Genomic DNA, 19,790 nt, shown 5'->3' with positions numbered 1-19,790 from the left:
ATAGATATAGATGATGAAGGTGGAAAAAGAAGTCACGGGTCTAGTTCCGAGTTTTTGGGTTTATTCCTGACCGGTTTCGCTCTATGCTTCCTCTGAAGAAGCATAGAGCGAAACCGGTCAGAAATAAACTCAAAAACTCGGAACTAGACCCGTGACTTCTTTTTCCACCTTCATCAACTTGTCACAATGTCCCAGCATATATATACATATATATATATATGTGTGTGTGTGTGTGTGTGTGTGTGTGTGTGTGTGTGTGTGTGTGTGTGTGTGTGTGTGTGTGTGTGTGTGTGTGTGTATACATATATATATATAAAATATATACATTATATATATACATATATATATATATATATATATATATATATATATATGTCTAAACAGTAATGTAGTAGCATATTTGTAAATAACACACAAGAAACCCACAGTCGGAGAAAATAAACTTCGAATATAAGAATATTCTATATTTCGGCTACCAACTGTAACCCTCTTCAGGAAAAAGGGCTACAGTTAGTAGCCGAAATATAGAATCTTCTTTTATCCGAAGTTCATTTTCTCCGACTGTGGGTTTCTTGCGTTATATATATATATAAATATATATATATATATGTATATATATATATATACATATATATATATATATATATATATATATATATATATACAGTATATTATACTAAATAAAAATATTTGTCTTCCGAAAATTTTCTTTTCCTGCGGCCAGCGGCGTTTGGGGCAAATCGGTTACATCGCCCGGTCGCCTGGCGGGCCTAAGTGTATATTCGCGTTCTGTGTTTAGGACGCTTCTTTACCCGCGTTAAAGATGCCCGAGTCATCGAGGTTAAAGGTGCAGAGAAATCGTCATTTTTGGAAATGGATTACGCAGAAAAAAAAAATTGACCAAAGCTTTTCTGAACGAAAACAAAAAACGAATGGGTGAATTGAGGCGTGAACATGCTTCGAGTTTTCCAAATTTATACGGCAATACCAATACATTTTCAGTGAGAGACTCAATAAAGTTGTTCCATCGAAAACTATTAACATTTAGTAAGAGATTGAAAAAAGATAAAAATTACAAATATAGCGACGAAATTTTTGAGTCTCTCGAAGCATTTGATGGGGAAATTTCACAAGAGAGTTTGTGTGCGTTTGAAAAGCATTACTTCGCAGGGTACAAAAGTTTTACGAAAAAGGGTGGTAAATCGGATCACACAGATTATCAAAAGTATTATCTTGAAAGAACTTTTAAAGCCCAGAGGCGAATAGATCGAGTTAACAAGTACGTTATTAAAAAAGTAAGAGATCAAATTAGTAAAAGCACTGACACGAAAGTGGAAGAAAACGTCAACGTAATTCAAGAAGCGAAAGATTTAATGATTAAGAAACGTATTGAAGACAAGAAAGAACGACTAAACAAAATTGAAATGGTTCATATTCAAAAAGAGGACCGTAAAAAAGCCGAGGAAGAGGAACGAACAAGGAAGAAGGAGGCCAGAAAGGAACGGAGAGAGGCTAAAGCAAAAGCTTTAACGGTTCGCAAAGTTTTTAAACAAGAAAAGCAAGCTAAAAAAAAAAGTTATTGCTTAGGGGAAAAAAGGAATTTAAAAAAATCCAAAGGGGGTATTTTAAATGGGGGTTTAACATCAGCACAAACCGCCTATATTGATGACTTGCGAGAACAACGTAACAAACTCAATAAAAAATATATATATTTGTGGAGTCGTTAGAGAGGTTATCTACGGTTTACATAGCATCTTTACGAGAGACTGATAAGAAAGGGGTTCCACTTCATTCGATCGGTGAAATTGGAACATTCAGATGTAAGTTTTGTCAAGCGTTACTATGGGAAAAAGAACGTAGAACCATATGTTGTAATGTGGGACAAACACCAATGTTTTTAGCGACGAAACTCAACGGCGATCTTGAGGCTTTATATAACGGAACGTCCCCTTTATCGAATCGCTTTCTAAAGAATTTAGTCGGATTTAACACGTTATTTTCCTTTACGTCATTTAAAACCTCAGGAACACTTCAAAACAAGCAAGAAAGTTCGTTATGTTACAAGATCCAAGGAAAAGTGTATCATAAAATCGGAATTCTAAAACCAGAATTAATTGCTGGTAAAGAAAAGCCGTTCTGGAAGTCTGATAATTCATTTTTGGATCTTTACTTCTACCACGATAAGAAACAACAATTAAAGTTACGTGTTCAGAGGATGTGCGATTTTTTTTTACCCACACAAAGATAAATTACAGAAAGAGAGTAAAAAGCGTCGAGAAAGAGAGGAAAATGAAGTTGCGAAAAACGAAACTATAATAAGTCAATTGTATGATTATTTAGTGGTTAACAATATATGTCTCTCGGGCATGCTCAAGACAATTGATCGACGATTACGTTAAAAAGACCGATAAAATTCCTGAAATGTCCATAACGCTAAAGGGGTTTACCATTTACCCACGTCTTCCTCGCAAGTTGGAGGGATAGTTGATTTGAGTCCAGACAAAGACCCCCTTCAGATAATAATAAGTTCCCCTGCAGCGAACACGAAATTTCCTAACAAAATATTGGACCATAACAATTACTTTTATGACATATTCCAGTATCCTTTACTCATTCCCAACGGCGACATAGGGTACTCTTACAAAATGACCAAAAAATGTCAACCTGGGAAAAAAGAGGGGAAATATAACCGACTTTCACCAGCTATGTTTTATTCATCACTTTACATGGAAAGAGAAGGCGTTTTCAACTACATAACCAAAGGTAGAAGGCTGTTTCAGCAATTTGCAGTAGACAATTTCGTGAAGGTTGAATCTAACGAATTGTCGTTTCTGGAACTTCATCAGAATCAAATACGCAAAGAGAGAGCGGACATATTGAACGTTACGAACAAGAATGACATTGGACAAAGAGTCGTGTTGCCTCCCACCTTTGTTGGTGGACCTCGATACATGAAGCAACGACAACAGGACGCTCTCGCATACGTCTCTTATTATGGCTCTCCAGACTATTTCATAACTTTTACTATGAATCCAAATTGGAGTGAGTTACGCTAGGGAATGAACAAAACAGGTTCCACTGAAACAAAATCGTGTGGCCGCCCCGATTTAGTAAGTAGGATATTTAAGTTGAAAGTTGATAGCCTAATAGAAGATTTGACACACAAACATATTTTTGGTCGTGTTAAAGCATATCTGTATAGCATAGAGTGGCAAAAACGTGGACTTCCTCACGTGCACGTATTGTTGTGGATGGAAGAACGCGTAACCGCGGATATAGTTTCTCAATTGATCTCAGCAGAAATTCCCGACAAGGAAAAAGAACCAAGACTTTACGATGTTGTCACAAAGTGTATGATTCATGGGCCATGTAAAGGCTACGACGAATCACACCTTTGTTGTCAGGGCAAACATTCGAGAGCACAAAAATGTGGAAAAGGTTTCCCTAAGACTTGCAGAAATGATTTATTGTTTGGAAACAATGGATACCCAGAATACAAAAGAAGATCGGTTGGAGAAGGAGGTAATTCTTTCGAAATAAAAATTAAAGGTGAGAAAAAAAACTATAGACAATTCATGGGTGGTGCCATATAACGCGTATTTGTGTTTGAAGTATAATGCTCATATAAACGTTGAATGCTCAAACTCAATCAAATGCATCGCTTACGTTACTAAATATTGAACAAGGGTTGCGATCGCATTCTTTTCACTAAAACGTCCGACAACGGAGATGTAAACGAGGTTGAAAATTATCAAGAAGCAAGATTTGTAAATGCTATCGAAGCTACTTGGAAAATATTCAAATTCGATATTCATAAAAATTATCCTCCTGTGACAACACTCGATTTACATTTGGAAGGAGAAAATGAGGTGTTTTACAATGATAACACGTCAGAAGAAGAGATGAAGAAGAAAACGAATAAAGACACGCAGTTGACTGCGTTTTTCAAATTGTGTTCAAATAATAGCTTCGCTGCCGATCTACACTACCACTAGGTGCCGCGCCATTTCATTTACAACGCCAACACTTCAAGTTGGGAAGAACGAAAAGGCCGTACCTTCTCGCTAGGGCATATTCGTGCGGTGACCACCAAGACAGTAGAGTTGTTTTACTTGAGGCTCCTGGTTACGCATAAACCAGGTCCTACGTCATACGAAGATCTTCGCACAATTGACGGTAAAATGTATCCCTCTAATAGAGAAGCTGTCAAAGCTTTGGGTCTCTTAGCTGATGAAGAAACATGGAAAAATACAATTTTGGAGATAATCAACCACACGAACGATAGGAAACAACTTCGAGAGACATATGCAAGCATGTTGGTATTTTCGGATCTTGAAGATCAATCAGGGATCTGGGAAGAAACCATAGATTTGTTCGCCAGTGACTATCTGCACATCAACAACTTAACTGAATACAACGATGAAATATATTTGGACGCATTAGATGACATTCAAAAACACGTGTGGAATTGTGGAGGGGGAAGCATCACTGAATATGGGTTGCCTCCTTCGAGGGGCGGGGAAAAGACTTCAAATGTCGTTCGAAGAGAGAGGTCTTATAACAAAGAAAAGTTGAAGGAGGAAGTTGCACAGAAAGAATTACTTTTGAACGATAAACAAAAACAAGTGTACGATGCAGTGATGTACCGAGTGCATTTTGGACATCGGTACAAGAACAATGGAATCTTTGTGAATGCTGCAGGGGGCACTGGTAAATCCTTCGTTTTGAACATGCTGTTGGACTCGGTACGTTCTCAGGGCAAGATAGCTTTGGCGGTAGCCTCTTCGGGTATTGCAGCTACAGTTCTTAAGGGAGGAAGAACTACTTATAACATATTCAAGATTCCGCTAATGGAATATAACGAAGTCAGGTCATGTAGCATTAAGAAAAACTCAGAACTTGCAAAGTTATTAGAATTAACATCTTTGATCGTGTGGGATGAGATAGTGATGGCAAATAAAAACACGTTGACCGCACTTGATATTACGTTACGAGATGTTCTCGAGAACGAAAAGTTTATGGGAGGTAAGGTGTTTGTTTGCGCAGGGGATTTCAGACAAATTCTCCCTGTTATCCGAGGCGGTGGAAAGAACGAGGAACTCGAACATTGCATCAAGTCAAGTTATATGTGGAACGATCTGACAAAGTTAGAGTTGACAGAAAATGTACGTCTGAAGAAGGATGACACAAAAAACATTCTATTTGCTCAGAAATTATTACAATTGGGATCTCAAAGTGAGGGTCCCGTTGAATTCGACGAAGACTTTGGTGTAAGAGTCAAATCTCGCCAAGAGTTGGTTGATAAAGTTTATGATGACATAGAAAATAACCACCTGAACGCGTCGTATTTTGAAAAACGAGCTATAGTATCACCTACGAATGATGATGTTGACAACATCAATCAGATGATTCACGAGAAACTAAAAGAGAAGGAAGTCGTTTACAGTGGTGTTGATGTTGCAGTCGAAGAAGGAACGGATATACAGACTTCAGTTTTCAACGCCATGACAAGCCCATCCCTTCCGCCTCATCAGCTTAGGATAAAGGTAGGGAGTGTGCTAATGATCATTCGAAACATTTGCCCACCGAAGCTATGCAACGGGACAAGAATCATAGTGACAAACTTGAAAAAGAATGTTTTAGTCGGGAAAATATTAGGTGGAAGTTACCGCGGAAAGCAAGTGATGATACCTAGAATCACGTTAGAGGCTCAAGATACTCCAGTTCATTTCAAGCGTAAGCAATTTCCGGTCAAACTAAGCTATGCTATGACGATAAATAAGAGTCAAGGACAAACGTTTGAACGTTGCGGGCTACTTCTGGATTCAGTACAGTGTTTCGCTCACGGACAACTGTACGTGGCGTGTTCAAGAGTAACGAGCTGGGATTCGTTATTTCATTATACCGGCTGGCACAATGTAAATGGAGAATATAAAATAAGGCCTGCGAACAACTGTGTATATAAAGAACTTTTTGTTGAGGCTACGCCCAGTCCTCAAGTAGAACCACCGGCCGTCGTTGCTAGCGGTGAAACTTCTGCGATCGCCGAAGAAGAACCAGAGTTTGGAATCAGAGAAATCCCAAAGGAAATTTATAACATCTCAGAAGAAGACGCCGTAAAGATGATTCTCCCAGACTTTGTTTTCAATGATGACAAGGATAACGACCCAGATGAAAGCGATTCCGAAACTGTTACTTTGAAAAAAGAAATGAAGGACATCATATCAGTACTCAAAAAATTAACTAAAAACCAGGAAAAGTTCATCGAGGAGATCAAGGATGTTGTCGCTGATGAGAAATAAAAAAACAATATAATTCAAGTGTTTTATTTTCATGCAAAGTGGGCGTAGCCCAGGGCGCGCAGCGCCCGCGCCGCAGGCCAAGCCCCCCAAATATGCAGCAATGATATAGTCTCAAGAGAGAGAGAGAGAATACCCCGTCTCCACCACGGAAAAAGATAAAAGTTAATGATAGTATTGTAGTCGCTGATGAGAAATAAAAAAACAATATAATTCAAGTGTTTTATTTTCATGCAAAGTGGGCGTAATATATGTATATATATATATATATGTATATATATATATATATATATATATATGTATATGTATATATATATATAAACATATATATATATATATGTATATGGAATGTAACCACTAATGAAAAGAAACAACCGGAGCAGAGTGCTTTGTATATTACATCTTCAGTGCAGAAATACTTAGTTACATATTTATAGAGTACAATCAAGCATAGTATATAGTGGGGAAAAAGGGGATGTGGACACAAGGGATCTATGTGACAACGATATGAGAAGGTAGTGACAAAAGATCATGGAATGTGGGAAGCTCTCAATGGGGGTGCAAATTGACGGCCAGGTGTATAATGATTCTTTCAATTGAAACATGTTTGTTATTTCTTTACAAATATAGTTATCTATTTTATACAATCTAGATTAAGGTTGAAATTAATATTATTTGTGGATTTTATTAAGCTACTTTCAAATAAGTTTCTTTCGACAATGTTATTGTTGTAAGTAATTACGCTAGCATTATCCCAATCGATAGGGTGATTAAAAGTGCTGAGGTGTTTAAATATAGCACTTGAATCATCTCTATCTTCAATACATTTTTTATAATGCTTAATTCTAAAAGATAAATCTTTTGCCGTTTGACCAATGTATGAGCTTATTAAAACTCACAAGCCAAACCAACCCACTTGCCCCATCACCAGTTCTGTAGGCTCTGTGAGCTATAAACTTTCTAAGTGGCTTGTAACAAAGCTTTCCCCCTTTGTAGGTACTATTTCTAACTCCTTCACTCAAAATAGTGAAGACGTGATTAATACTGAATATCCTTACAATTTAATTAGTTTCGATGTTACTGGGCTCTTTACTCATAACCCAATTCAAGATGCTTTAACCTTTCTAACAAGTATTCTAGGTAACAGTAATACGTTTGTGTAAATAATTCTTCTTTTGTCTTTTAGGAAAATATTACACACAGACCTTCGGGATGGCTATGGGAAATCCTCTTTCACCTGTTTTAGCTAACATCTACATGGAATATAAAAAAAAAAAATTATAACTATTAAAGATGAAAAAATTATTTGGTTCTGATATGTAGACAATGTTTTGTGTTTCCGTCTAATAACTTATCTATTGATGATTTCCTTATTAATATAAATTCACTGGTACCCTCCATTAACTTCACTCTTGAAATAGAAAATAACAACAGCTTGCCCTTTTTCGATGTTGAAATAATTACAGATAATGGTATTCTGAAGACAAAAGTCTATAGAAAACCTACCAACATTCTCTCCTATGTTCATTTTTATTCTAATCACCATATCAATGTAAAAAGATCACTTTTAATTTCCATGTACTTGAGAACTTACAGGTTTTCAGATCCTGAATTTTTTATGACGAAATCAAAACTATCCGGAATATTGGAGAATAATTAAAATATCCCACTCATATTCTTAACCAATGTCACAATACTGCCAATAAACGTTTTTACAAAAGATACAATCAAGAACAAGAAAATCATGAACAACTTAATACACTTGTTCTTCCTTTTCATGAAAGCTTTCCTTGTATTGTCAACTTACTCAAGAAAATGGATATCAAAGTAGCTTTTGAATATGACCACACTATTAAAAAAACTTTAATTCAGAACAGTCCGCCTAACAACAACGGTATTGTTTATAAAACTCCATACCAAGACTGTAACAAATCTTATATTGAACAGACTGGAAAAAACTCATAAACAAGGATTTCCCAACATAAATATAGTGTGAGATCTGCCCAGAAAATCAATGCATTATTTCAACACAAAGTATTATACAACCATCATGTTGATTGGTCCAAGGCAATAATATTAGCCAACGGAAAGAACCTGCATGAAATAAATATAATAGAATCTTGCATGAGAGATTGGCCCTGGTTTCCTATGTACCACTTCTAATTGCACTGATAATTCTGTACAGGTAAGCTCGGTCCTGATTAAGCTCATTCACATCTACATATGGAAGAGGAGCTCCTTCGGCAATACATTGAAAGCCATTTGGTGGTACTGGTAGAGTTTCACAGGTGGATAAGTCTTTACCAAGTGGTCCTTTCCATTGATGTTCACTTTCTGTTGTACCATAATATATCCTGCACAGGTGCCTCAAAGGAAGTTCATTTAGATGCAAGCTGTAATGGATGATGTAATTGACATTCCAGCCCTCTTATAGTTCCATTCTTGTAGCCAGTATTAGTTACCGTGCTGTCAGCTCCCACTGCTTTTATCTCACCATTGATATATTTTTCAATAAGCTATTTCATCAGTCCATCTGCAATACCTGCACCTAGTCCTCGTTCAATAGATAAATGATCTAAATAGAAAGTACCAAGTTCTTCAATTTCTTTTGCTTTACACCATTTGCCCCCCCTCCTTTTTTTCACTTTATAGTGTTGTGTCTATCCTCCCATCAAAAAACAAAGCAGTAATTTCCTTATCTCCACCTGATCCTCGTTCAAAAGATAGATGATCTAAATAGAAAGTACCAGGTTCTCTTACAAACACATAGTGATCCTGAATTTCTTTGGCTTTATACCATTTGTCCCCCCCCCTTTTTTTCTTTTTTTAGTTATTGTTGTGTTTATCCTCCCATCAAAAAACAAAGCAGTAATTTTCTTATTTCCCAAATATTCAGATTTGGTAAAATTTCTCCATATCAGCTTCAATACAAGTCAAATTATCGTGGGCAACATCAGCTGCCTGACGTACGATGATGCATTACAATAGTCGTATTATAAAACATAAAGTTACATCTGTATTATTCGTTCTCTTTCACTCTAAATATCAATAACCACAGAAAATATGATCAGGCCAGTTCACAGAATATGAGAGTCACTCAGCTACAACTACAAAATAAATATAATCAAGACGTCAACGTCGACATCCTTATATACCTATTCACGCCTCATGACGGCTACGTAGGCATCATTGTATGGAAAGGGTTAAAGTCTGTCGTGTCCTCCAGATTTTGTGGTAGTCAATTACATGAGAGTTGTCTTCTAAATTAATAATACCATAGTCGAATAGGGCTGCACTACTAATAGCAGCAGCAGCTCTATTTGATAAAGAATACTGATCTGCTTCCATGGCCATTGTTGGTATTGGTATAATGTTGTTGTTTTTTCTGTTCTCACAAATACTTTTTCCGGAGCAATTTGGTTTTAACGTTCTTGCTTGGCTGAACTGGAATACTGTTTTTTTTCCAAATCTCAGTAAGGGCCTCGGATACTTCAGGAATAACATCCTTGTTGCTCTTGTATTTATTGTCTTTTACATACTGAATATATCTTCCAACCTGTTGTTTTGTTGGCAGCTCATAATGAGGAAGTTCTGGAAGTGGGGAGCCAAAGACACTGTGACTTGTTGATGTTCTAGTTCTTTTACTCATCTTAGCCCTGGAAATGAATAATAGAAAGACCCGTTAGTATAAAACAGAAATAATACATGTGATGCCAATGAAATATACTGAGTGCTAAATTACATCACAATTACTCTTACATTTGATAAGGCAACTAGTCTGACGGAGCCCTAGCCTAATAGGGATAATACTTTACCTAGTAAAAATAAGAATCACCATTTACTCACTCTTTTTTTTTTTTCCTACTTAGCATCTTTTCAAATTACTATAATCTTCCCATGCACTAAGGAAACCCCTTTCCTTTCACATAGAAAAGAATTCTTTAGACAAGTGGATGGTGATAGCAATGGGTCCTCCCAATGGCCTCTTTGCTGATATGTACATGGCCCATGTGAAGGAGAAGGTTTTCAACCATCTACCCTCCCCTGGAATATATGTCAGGTAGAACTCTTTAGACAAGTGGATGGTGTAGCAATGGGTTCTCCCATTGGCCTCTTTGCTGACATGTACATGGCCCATGTGAAGGAGAAGGTATTCAACCATCTACCTTCCCCTGGAATATATGTCAGGTACATGGACGGCATCTCCATCACCACCAAATCTAACCAAGGCGTCAACAGCCTGATTTCAACCTTCTAGGACAACTCCTGTCTGGCCTTCGCCCATGAAAGCAGTGCAGAGGAACGTCTTCCCTTCCTCGATCTGGGTATTACCAAAGATGTAAGCGGTTTCAAAACTAAGGTATTCACCAAAGATACCAACATTAGCTGCTGCCCTAGTGCCCGTGTTGAATGTCCTGCTGCTTACAAAAGATCCGTAGTTGCAGTATACATCAACAGAGCTTTGACCTATTGTAGGAGCTAGAGGGATACCCACAAGGAATTCGACCGCCTCCGTCAACTCCTTACCAACAACGGGTTTTCTGACCAAATGATCCAAGGCGTTATGAAGAAGAAATTGGATCAATATGCCACAACACCCCAGGCTCCAAACCCTGCCAGCAACGAAATCACCATTTATCATCAAAATCACTTTCACAGCAAGTACAAAAAGGAATGTGAAGTCATTAAAAGCATTATAAAAACAGGAGCCACTCCCACTGACACAGACACTTCCATCAACATCAGAATTTTTAGCAAACCAAACCTGACCATGTCCTTGATAATGAAGAATAACACAGCACCCAAGATCCCTAGAGAGGCCTCTACCAATGTAATATATAAGTTTTCATGCCAGGAGGGCCGCTGTGACGGCTCCAATTCTTACATCGGTACAACCTCAATCACGCTGAAAAGAGGCCTCCAATACCACCAAAACCAGGTATCTATCTTCCAAGACTTTATTGACCAACACGACATGAAGCCACCTCTGAGCACATTAACAAAAAAACACTATTACACACCATAGAGAAGATGATTTTAAAAGACTGCAGATTGCGGAAGCTGTACCCATAACTTCCCAACATCCCACCATCAATGTGCAGCAAGCTGCAGACTTTATCCTCCCTTCAGCCCGCCCCCAGGAACACCATGCCCATCATCACCAACAAGAACGAGATGGTTCCGAATACCGTCAGAGATCCCAGAAGCATCTTGCCCCACAACGTTCACCAGAGCTCAATTCCCTCCAACAATGCCAGTCCACAGGACCATGAACCAAAAGTCAAGCCAGAGTTATTACCGCTCAATCTGTACTGAGATTGACGACTTCCCCTAGTGACCTCCCCCAGGGACTCAAATTGACCTCTCCCACATTCATCAATAACCTTACCCAGGGACTCCAATTGACCTCTCCTATTTTCACCAGTGACCTCCCCTAACAAATCCCATTGACCTCTCCTATTCCTCCCAAAGATCTCACCCAAGAACTCCCGTTGACCTGTCCTACTTTTCCCAGTGACCTCACCCAAAAACTCCCGGTGACCTATCCTACATCTCCCAAAAACCTTACTTCACAGGCAGTACAAGTCAGCCTGTAAACATTATTCATCACCAGATCTTCGCCTACAGCAGCCCTTCAAGTTAGATAATCATAGTTCTTCTCACCCTGAAGAAGCCTCTGAAAGAGTTGAAAAAAAAATCGGTGTTTGTGTCAACAGTTTAATTGTACTGTTACATAGATTTATTATAATCGTTGGCATCCATCAGCGCCTATCAATACACCCTTTTACTTGATATTGAAACCATGAATAAACCTTAAGCTATGAGATCAAGAGGTTATTCTTGAAACTGAAAATATTAAATATTAAAATAGCCAAAGCTATTAGTGCAGTTGACTTAGATAAAAAATGTCTACGTGAGAACCTGTGCCCAAGAAGTATACATATATATATATATATATATATATATATATATATATATATATATATATATATAATTGTGTGTGTGTGTGTGTGTGTGTGTGTGTGTGTGTGTGTGTGTGTGTGTGTGTGTGTGTGTGTGTGTGTGTGTGTGTGTGTGTGTGTGTGTGTGTGTGTCTGTGTGTGTGTGTGTGTGTGTGTGTGTGTGTGTGTGTACGTACATTATCACTGATTAACCCAGAGTAATAATTTGGGTAAACTAGAAGGTAACCTAATGGGTACCCCAGTGTGTTGGAAGGTAAGGTCTTAAGGGTGAGAAAAGAGAAGGTAGTGAAGGAAAGGTGGAACAGAGAAGGTGGAGAAGGAAAGGTGAAACAGAGAAGGTGGAGCAAAGAAGGTGAAGGAATCAACACCGTGTGAGATCGAAACCTTTATTGATTCTCACAGTCTTGTCGGCTTTTGCCATTGTGTTTCAAGGTGAAGGAAAGGTGGAACAGAGAAGGTGGAGGAGGGAAGGTGGAAAAGGAAAGAGGTTAAGTGATGCATTGCAAAGAAAGATAAATTAACAAATTAATGAATAAATGATGTCCCAAGAGAATGGAAGCTAGCTAACGTTACTCCTCCCATATTCAAAAAAGGTGACAAAAAGAAGCCAAATAACTATAGGCCTATAAGTTTGACTTCAATCGTAGGAAAAATAATGGAAAATATCATCAGAGATGCTATCGAACATCATTTAGAAAGTAACCGTTTGATAAATGATAGCCAGCATGGTTTCAGACGGAAACGTTCTTGCGTGACTAACTTACTCGAATTCTACAACACAGTTATCTCGAATTATGACAAAAGAAACAATATAGATTTAATATATCTAGACTTTGCAAAAGCTTTTGATACCGTCCCACACGAAAGACTACTTACTAAATTAGCTTTACACGGAATAAGTGGTAGGCTATTAGGTTGGACTAGTAATTGGTTGAATGGTCGAAAACAGAGAGTTGTTTTAAATGGAAAAACTTCTTGATGGAAAAATGTTACAAGTGGAGTTCCTCAGGGTTCCGTTCTTGGGACACTTCTATTCATAGTATATACTGTATAAATTATATAGACCAGTGGTTCTCAACCAGGGGGAAATTTCTCCCAGGGGGGAAATTTGGATGTTTCAGGGGGGAAATTCTAGTCTGGAATTAAAATTCTGGAAATTATCAGAAAATAATTAGAAAATACACTCAAACCTCGAATTTCCGTACAAATAGAGACCGAGACAGGTCCGGAAATAGAAAAGTCCGGAAATTGGTAACACTGGTAAGTGGTAATGGTGGGTGGAGTATCTTGACTGGTAGCTGGATAACTGCGCATGCGCAAGGCAAGGATGGTACAATGTTTACACGCGTCATCCACGCTTCCACCCCAGTTCAAGCTTTTTCGTTGTGATGGCAGGGCATAGGACCACCCCCGGTCAGCGCCCTTCAACCCCAAACCAAACCAAACCAGGTGGATGCAGTTAGTTTCTGTTTATTATACATTATGATATGTATTGTGTATGTATAAAATGTAATAATATACATCCAATAATGTATAATAGAGGTATAGTGTGCTTAAGAGAATAATTGGAGTAGCCTAGGCAAACGAGAACCGGATGGCAATTCTCGGTCTCACTCTGTACTCCTTGTAAATTATTACATGTCTTAATATGGTCTCTCTTGTTCTTTTCAGGTCCGCAAGTGATCATGTCGAAAAAACGAACATATTCAGAAGCGTATCTAGACTTCGGTTTTACGTTTGTTGTGAATAACGGGGAACATCTGCCACAATGTGTCATCTGCACAAAGACCTTGGGGAATGGTAACATGAAGCCTTTCCAGCTGAAGCAACACCTTCAAGGATGCCATCCCGAACTACAACACAAGGATCGTGAATACTTCAAGCTGAAACAAAATTATCTGAAGAAGACGAGACTGGACTCAACTGGAACGTTTCGTCAGCAAACGGACGCTATTGTGAAAGCGTCATACGAAGTCTCGTACAAGATTGCGAGGGAGAAGAAACCACACACAATTGGTGAAACATTGGTGAAGCCCTGTATGCTGCAGTGCGTGAAGTTGGTCCTTGGTGAGGCTGCCCACAACAAGATGACCCAGATTTCCCTTTCAAACAGCACCATTCGGTCACGGATCAATGATATGGCTGAGAGCATCAAGAAACAAGTTGTTCAGAAGGTTCAAGGGTCACAGTTTTTTCGATTCAACTCGACGAATCGACAGATGTTGCCAATCTGTCCCAGCTGTTGGTCTTTGTTCGTTATACCACCGAAAAAGGAATTGCAGAAGAATTCCTCTTCTGCAAACCTCTCCAGACCACGACCAAAGCTCAGGATGTGATGGGCCTTATCAATGACTTTTTCGAAGACAGCAACATCAGCTGGGAGTCTCTGGTTGGGGTGTGCACGGATGGTGCCCCAGCCATGCTTGGCTCTCGATCGGGGTTCGTCACGCTCGTCAAGCAAAAGAATCCGGCAGTGGAATCGACACACTGTCTGATCCACAAAGAGGTGCTTGCTTCGAGAACTCTCCCCAAGAACTTCAAGCAGCATCTCGAGACTGTCATCAATGTCGTCAACTTTATCAAGGGTTCCGCTCTGAACACTCGGCTGTTCCATCGGCTGTGTGCGGCTGTCCTACTTGTCCGATATTTTCAGTGCATTGAACGAGCTCAACAGAAAACTGCAGGGCAAAGGGACCAACATTCTTTTTCAGTCGGACAAGATCAGAGCTTTCGTGGCTAAACTGGAACTGTGGAAGAAAAGAGCGGAGAGTGGAAGTTTTTCCTCATTCCTCGCTCTCAACGAATGTGTGGAGGATATGGAGGACGGTCTGCCTGATCCAATAGCCGAGGATATCAAACAACACCTCGAAGGCTTGGAGGAAGAATTCAAGTATTACTTCCCGGGGATCAAAAACGAGAGCAACGAGAACAAGCTTATCAGAGACCCATTTCAGAGGAACGTTGATGATGTGCCAGACGCGTGGCAGGAAGAGTTCCTGGACTTGAAAAACGACTCTGCAGCGAAGGATGCCTTCCAGAATATGGAACTGGAAGAGTTTTGGACCCAAGTCCGAGGAACCTACCCGCTTCTTGCGACCAATGCTCTGCGGATATTGGTCCAGTTTTCTTCCACCTACCTGTGTGAGACAGGATTTTCGGCACTGGTACACCTCAAAACAAAGGCACGCAACCAGTTGGAAGTGGAGGCGGATCTTCGATGTGCGTTCTCCATAACTCCCCCAGACATTGAAGGACTCGTGATAGGCAAACAATGCCAGAAGTCACACTAAAATGCTGTGTTAGTGTTAGTGTTCTTATTCAATACAATTTAATGTTAGCTGTGTTAGTGCATTTGAAAAATAAACTAGTAAATAGTCTCAGTGTGTTTTAACTGTTCTTTCTCTCATACACATGAAGGGGGAAATCTGGATGGTTGAATTGGGTGCAGGGGGAAATGACAGAAAATAGGTTGGGAACCACTGATATAGACCATGGACTAAAATCTACTGTTTCCAAATTTGCTGATGATACAAAACTGTGCGGAGTGGCAAATGATCACTCAAACCAATTAGATATTCAAGAAGATTTAGATCAATTACAGCAATGGTCTGAAAAGTGGCTAATGAAATTTAACACAAGTAAATGCAAGGTAATGCACATACGTAAAAATAACAGTAAGTACGATTACAAGTTATTTGGAAATTCGTTAACAAAAGTGGATAGTGAAAAAGATCTCGGCGTAATTATCAGTAACGACCTCAAATCATCCAAACAGTGTATTTCAGCCTCTGAGAAAGCAAATAAGATTCTGGGACTGATTGCGCGATCTTTTGATTTCAAAAGTCCATCATTCATTAACAAGCTATATAAATCGTTAGTTCGTCCACATTTGGAATATGCTGTTTCCGTATGGTCACCGAATCTCATTAAAGACATTGACAGACTGGAAAAAGTACAACGGCGAGCCACAAAACTGATTCCAAATATCAAAAATAAATCATACGAAAATCGACTAAAACATATGAATCTGTTTTCCCTGAAAAAGCGTAGACTCAGAGGTGACTTGATACAGGTCTTTAAAATTCTAAAGGGAATTGACAACATCAAAAGTGACCAAATTTTCACATTGAATGAGAATCAGACAAGAAACAATGGTCTCAAACTGTCCGGAAATAGATTCAATTTGGAAGTAGGTAGAAACAGCTTTGCCAACCGTGTAGTTAATGAATGGAATAAACTTCCTGCACAGGTAGTGCAATGTAGCTCAGTTCGAAGCTTTAAGAATCATTTAGATAAACACCTAAGCAAGATGCTGTAATGATTATAATTTATTTCATATTGTTTTTGTTTTGTTATCATTTGTCTGTCTGATTTTCATTTATTAATAGTTATATGTTAATTTATCATTATTTACTATTTACCTGTTTGTTTATTATTTAACCATACCTATGCATTTATTTATGTATTTTATTTGTTATTTACATTATTATAGTTTTTATTTATTATCTTATTATTATTATGATTTTTTTTTGTTCGCATCCGACCTAGATATGGACCAAAAGGTCTCCTGTCGGCATGCTCCGCCTTTGTAATCCTTTGAATAGATGAATGAATAGATAAAACAGAACTACCTAGATAAGCAAATAGATAAATGAATAAACAAATAAATAAATAAATGAATGAATAAATAGATGAATAAATAAATGAATGAATAGATAAATATGATAGATTAAAACAAAATAAAAAGGTGTCCAGATTGATTAATACTGAGGGATTAAAGAGAGTTGCTCCTCTTAAAACATTCTCTTTCACAATCTAACCCTTCACCGCCCTTTATAAAGGATCTAGTAAGCCTTTAAAACTTTTGATCTTTGAGGAAGAGCCTCCTGGGCAACATGGGGTTGAGCGTGGCTCGTCTAAAAAAATAATCAAGAAAATGATAAACAAATAAATAAATAAACAAATAATAAAATGAATAGATAAATAAATCCTGCTCCTCCAGAGGTCCCAGATAACATCGAAGTTTCTCCGGTCTTCGTAAAAGACCTGTCCGTGTCGCAAGTCTACGACCCAGAGATGTCTGCTTCCCGCCCACAGCACCCAAAGGAAGATGTCAGTCACTGTAATACATTGAAGTGGAAGCAGTGTCCCACAACGACGAGAACATGTGCGTTTGAGTTCAGATTTCACGACTGTCTTCAAGGAGTATTATTACAATTATCATAATTAATCGTTACTATTACTGTTGTTTGCGGACGACACTGCGCTTGTGGCAGGATCGGAGGAGGGATTGAGGAAGTTGGTGACAGAGTTTGGGAGAGTGTGTGATAGAAGAACGCTGAAGATAAATGTGGGTAAAAGTAAGGTGATGAGATGTACAAGGGGTGAAAGTGGCAGTAATCTGGAAGTGAGCATTAAGGGAGAGCAACTGGAAGAAGTGAATAGTTTTAGATATTTGGGTGCAAATGTGGCAGGAAAAGGTGGAGTGAAGGTGGAGGTAGAATGTAGATTGAGAGAAACGAGTAAATGTCTTGGTGGTTTAAAAAGTGTAATGAGTAATAGACATTTGGGAATGAATGCTAAGAGACTGTATGAAGGAGTGATTGTGCCAACAGCACTGTATGGAGCAGAAACATGGAACATAAGAGAAGAAGAGAGAAGGAGTTTGAATGTGTTTGAGATGAAGTGTCTGAGAAGTATGATGGGGGTTACTAGGCTTGATAGAATGAGAAATGAGGAGGTGAGGAGGAGAACAGGGGTGGAAAGGGAGCTGGGAGATAGGGTTGATGAAAGAGTATTAGGATGGTTTGGACACATGGAAAGAATGAGTGAAGAAAGACTAGTAAAGGAGGTATGGAAGGCAGATGTGGAGGGAGTAAACATGAGGGGACGTCCTAGGATGAGATGGATGGATGGGGTGAAGGGGGCTTTGGGGAAGAGGGGAATGTCTGTTGAGGAAGGACGGGAGAGGACAGAAGACAGAGGTGAATGGAGAATGGTTGTATATGGAAAATGTTGTGATGCATGAGGTGGAATGGACGGGGGAATGGGGGGTGAGGTAGTGTGTGTGAGCAAAATTTTTGACGCAGCCCGAAGGGATTTCTCCCCGTCCTCTCCTTTATATGGGGGGACGGAGAGGGGGGGTCGCCGATTTAATGAAGCGGCCTTGCTGTGGATGTGCTGTGTCCTGCGACATTGCTTCTGACCCAGGGCAGTGGACAGGGTGCAGGGATGACCCGTCATCTAGGAGGTGCTAAGATGGGAGGGAGGGTGGAGGGGTGTGGAGTGTTTTCGGGGATGGAATGGGTGGGAATGATTTTATGCCTTTTTCTTTTTGGCTACCTCCCTGGTAAGGGGGAAAAAGCCTTGGTATATGTATGTATGTATGATGTGTAGATGATTTCTGTCTGGCAAATTAATTATATATTTAAAAAAATATGGTTTATCTGAAATTGAATTGAAAGATATATTTTTTTTTATCTAAAAAAAACAATATTTATCTCCAATTCGACTTTTTTTTTCCAAACTTAAAAAAAAATAATGGCAAGGTACCAATTTTCTATCAGTTGAAGATGAAAAAAGAGCTGCTCTGACATGGTTCAGATCACATGATCCTCAGTTCTATTCAGACCGACCTGGTATCAACGTTTGCAGAAGTGTATTGACCTGAAACATAAGTTGAAAAATAAATATCATATATGAAACCATTTTTTCGCACTATCCTTTTTCCACGAACTTTTTGAAGTCCCCTCGTATGTATGTATACATATATATATATATATATATATATATATATATATATATATATATATATATATATATATATATATATATATATATATGAATATCTGGGGAGCAGATTCTCTTGTATACATGCATTATTAAAATCGACAGCATTAAGGAGGTTGTTAATCTTCTTATGGGTATTCTCCAGCTTTCTAACCAATACTCTGCCATTTGGAGGGTGGGCATAGACCAAGTTGCCAAAATGATTCATTTATTCAACGTTTCGTCTGACAAAGAGACATCAGCAGGAAATTCTGTAACAAAGATAATATAGACATACAGATATAAAGAAAAACAACAGGTTAAACTAGACAGAATTCACAAATATAGAAATAGTAATCAATAAATCAGCAATAACACACATCCTGACTCGATACATGGGCCGTTGGGGACCGCTACTTACAAAAATTAAAGGTCCAAAGAAATGACGAAGGAAATCTTCGGTTGGTGACTTATATATACGCACCTAGCCGGCTTGGGTGGTGGAAGGGGTGGTGGAGGGAGGATTAGAGGGCGGGGTTAGTTTCTCGTTAATACGTGAAGGAGAGGGTTGGGGGGGTCGGGGGGTTAGGGGGTTGCGGGGTCGGTTGGGGGAGGATGGAAGGAGTGGGTGGAGGGGGTGGTCGGGGCGTATTGACAAAGGGAGAGGTCTCTTTGTCAGACGAAACGTTGAATAAATGAATCATTATGGCAACTTGGTCTATGCCCACCCTCCAAATGGCAGAGTATTGGTTAGAAAGCT

The 19,790-nt window shown here is 38.8% G+C and overlaps 1 protein-coding gene across 1 annotated transcript; it reads left to right on the top strand.

Annotated features, from left to right (window-relative positions):
• Nucleotides 1–13,250: 13,250 nt before the first annotated feature.
• LOC143039673 (protein FAM200C-like) lies at nucleotides 13,251–14,599 on the top strand. The gene is made up of 2 exons (XM_076209912.1): nucleotides 13,251–13,711; nucleotides 13,934–14,599. Exons 1-2 carry the CDS (start codon nucleotides 13,651–13,653, stop codon nucleotides 14,596–14,598), a joined length of 726 nt encoding a protein of 241 aa, XP_076066027.1. The 5' UTR covers nucleotides 13,251–13,650; the 3' UTR covers nucleotide 14,599.
• The last annotated feature ends 5,191 nt before the right edge of the window (nucleotides 14,600–19,790 follow it).

This window comes from Oratosquilla oratoria, chromosome 27, assembly GCF_046742065.1.
Source record: "Oratosquilla oratoria isolate Oo_2021 chromosome 27, ASM4674206v1, whole genome shotgun sequence".
NCBI classification, from domain to species: Eukaryota; Metazoa; Arthropoda; class Malacostraca; order Stomatopoda; family Squillidae; genus Oratosquilla; species Oratosquilla oratoria.
Note: the sequence above shows the minus strand (reverse complement) of the source record. Positions and strands in the feature narration are given on the sequence as shown.

What these genes read in the sequence shown, in the direction of transcription:
- LOC143039673 (XM_076209912.1), top strand. Translation starts at nt 13,651, where the DNA reads ATGGCAGGGCATAGGACCACCCCCGGTCAGCGCCCTTCAACCCCAAAC. An exon ending in CCCAAACCAAACCAAACCAG is followed by an intron (nt 13,712 to 13,933) that starts GTGGATGCAGTT and finishes TGTTCTTTTCAG; the next exon opens with GTCCGCAAGTGATCATGTCG.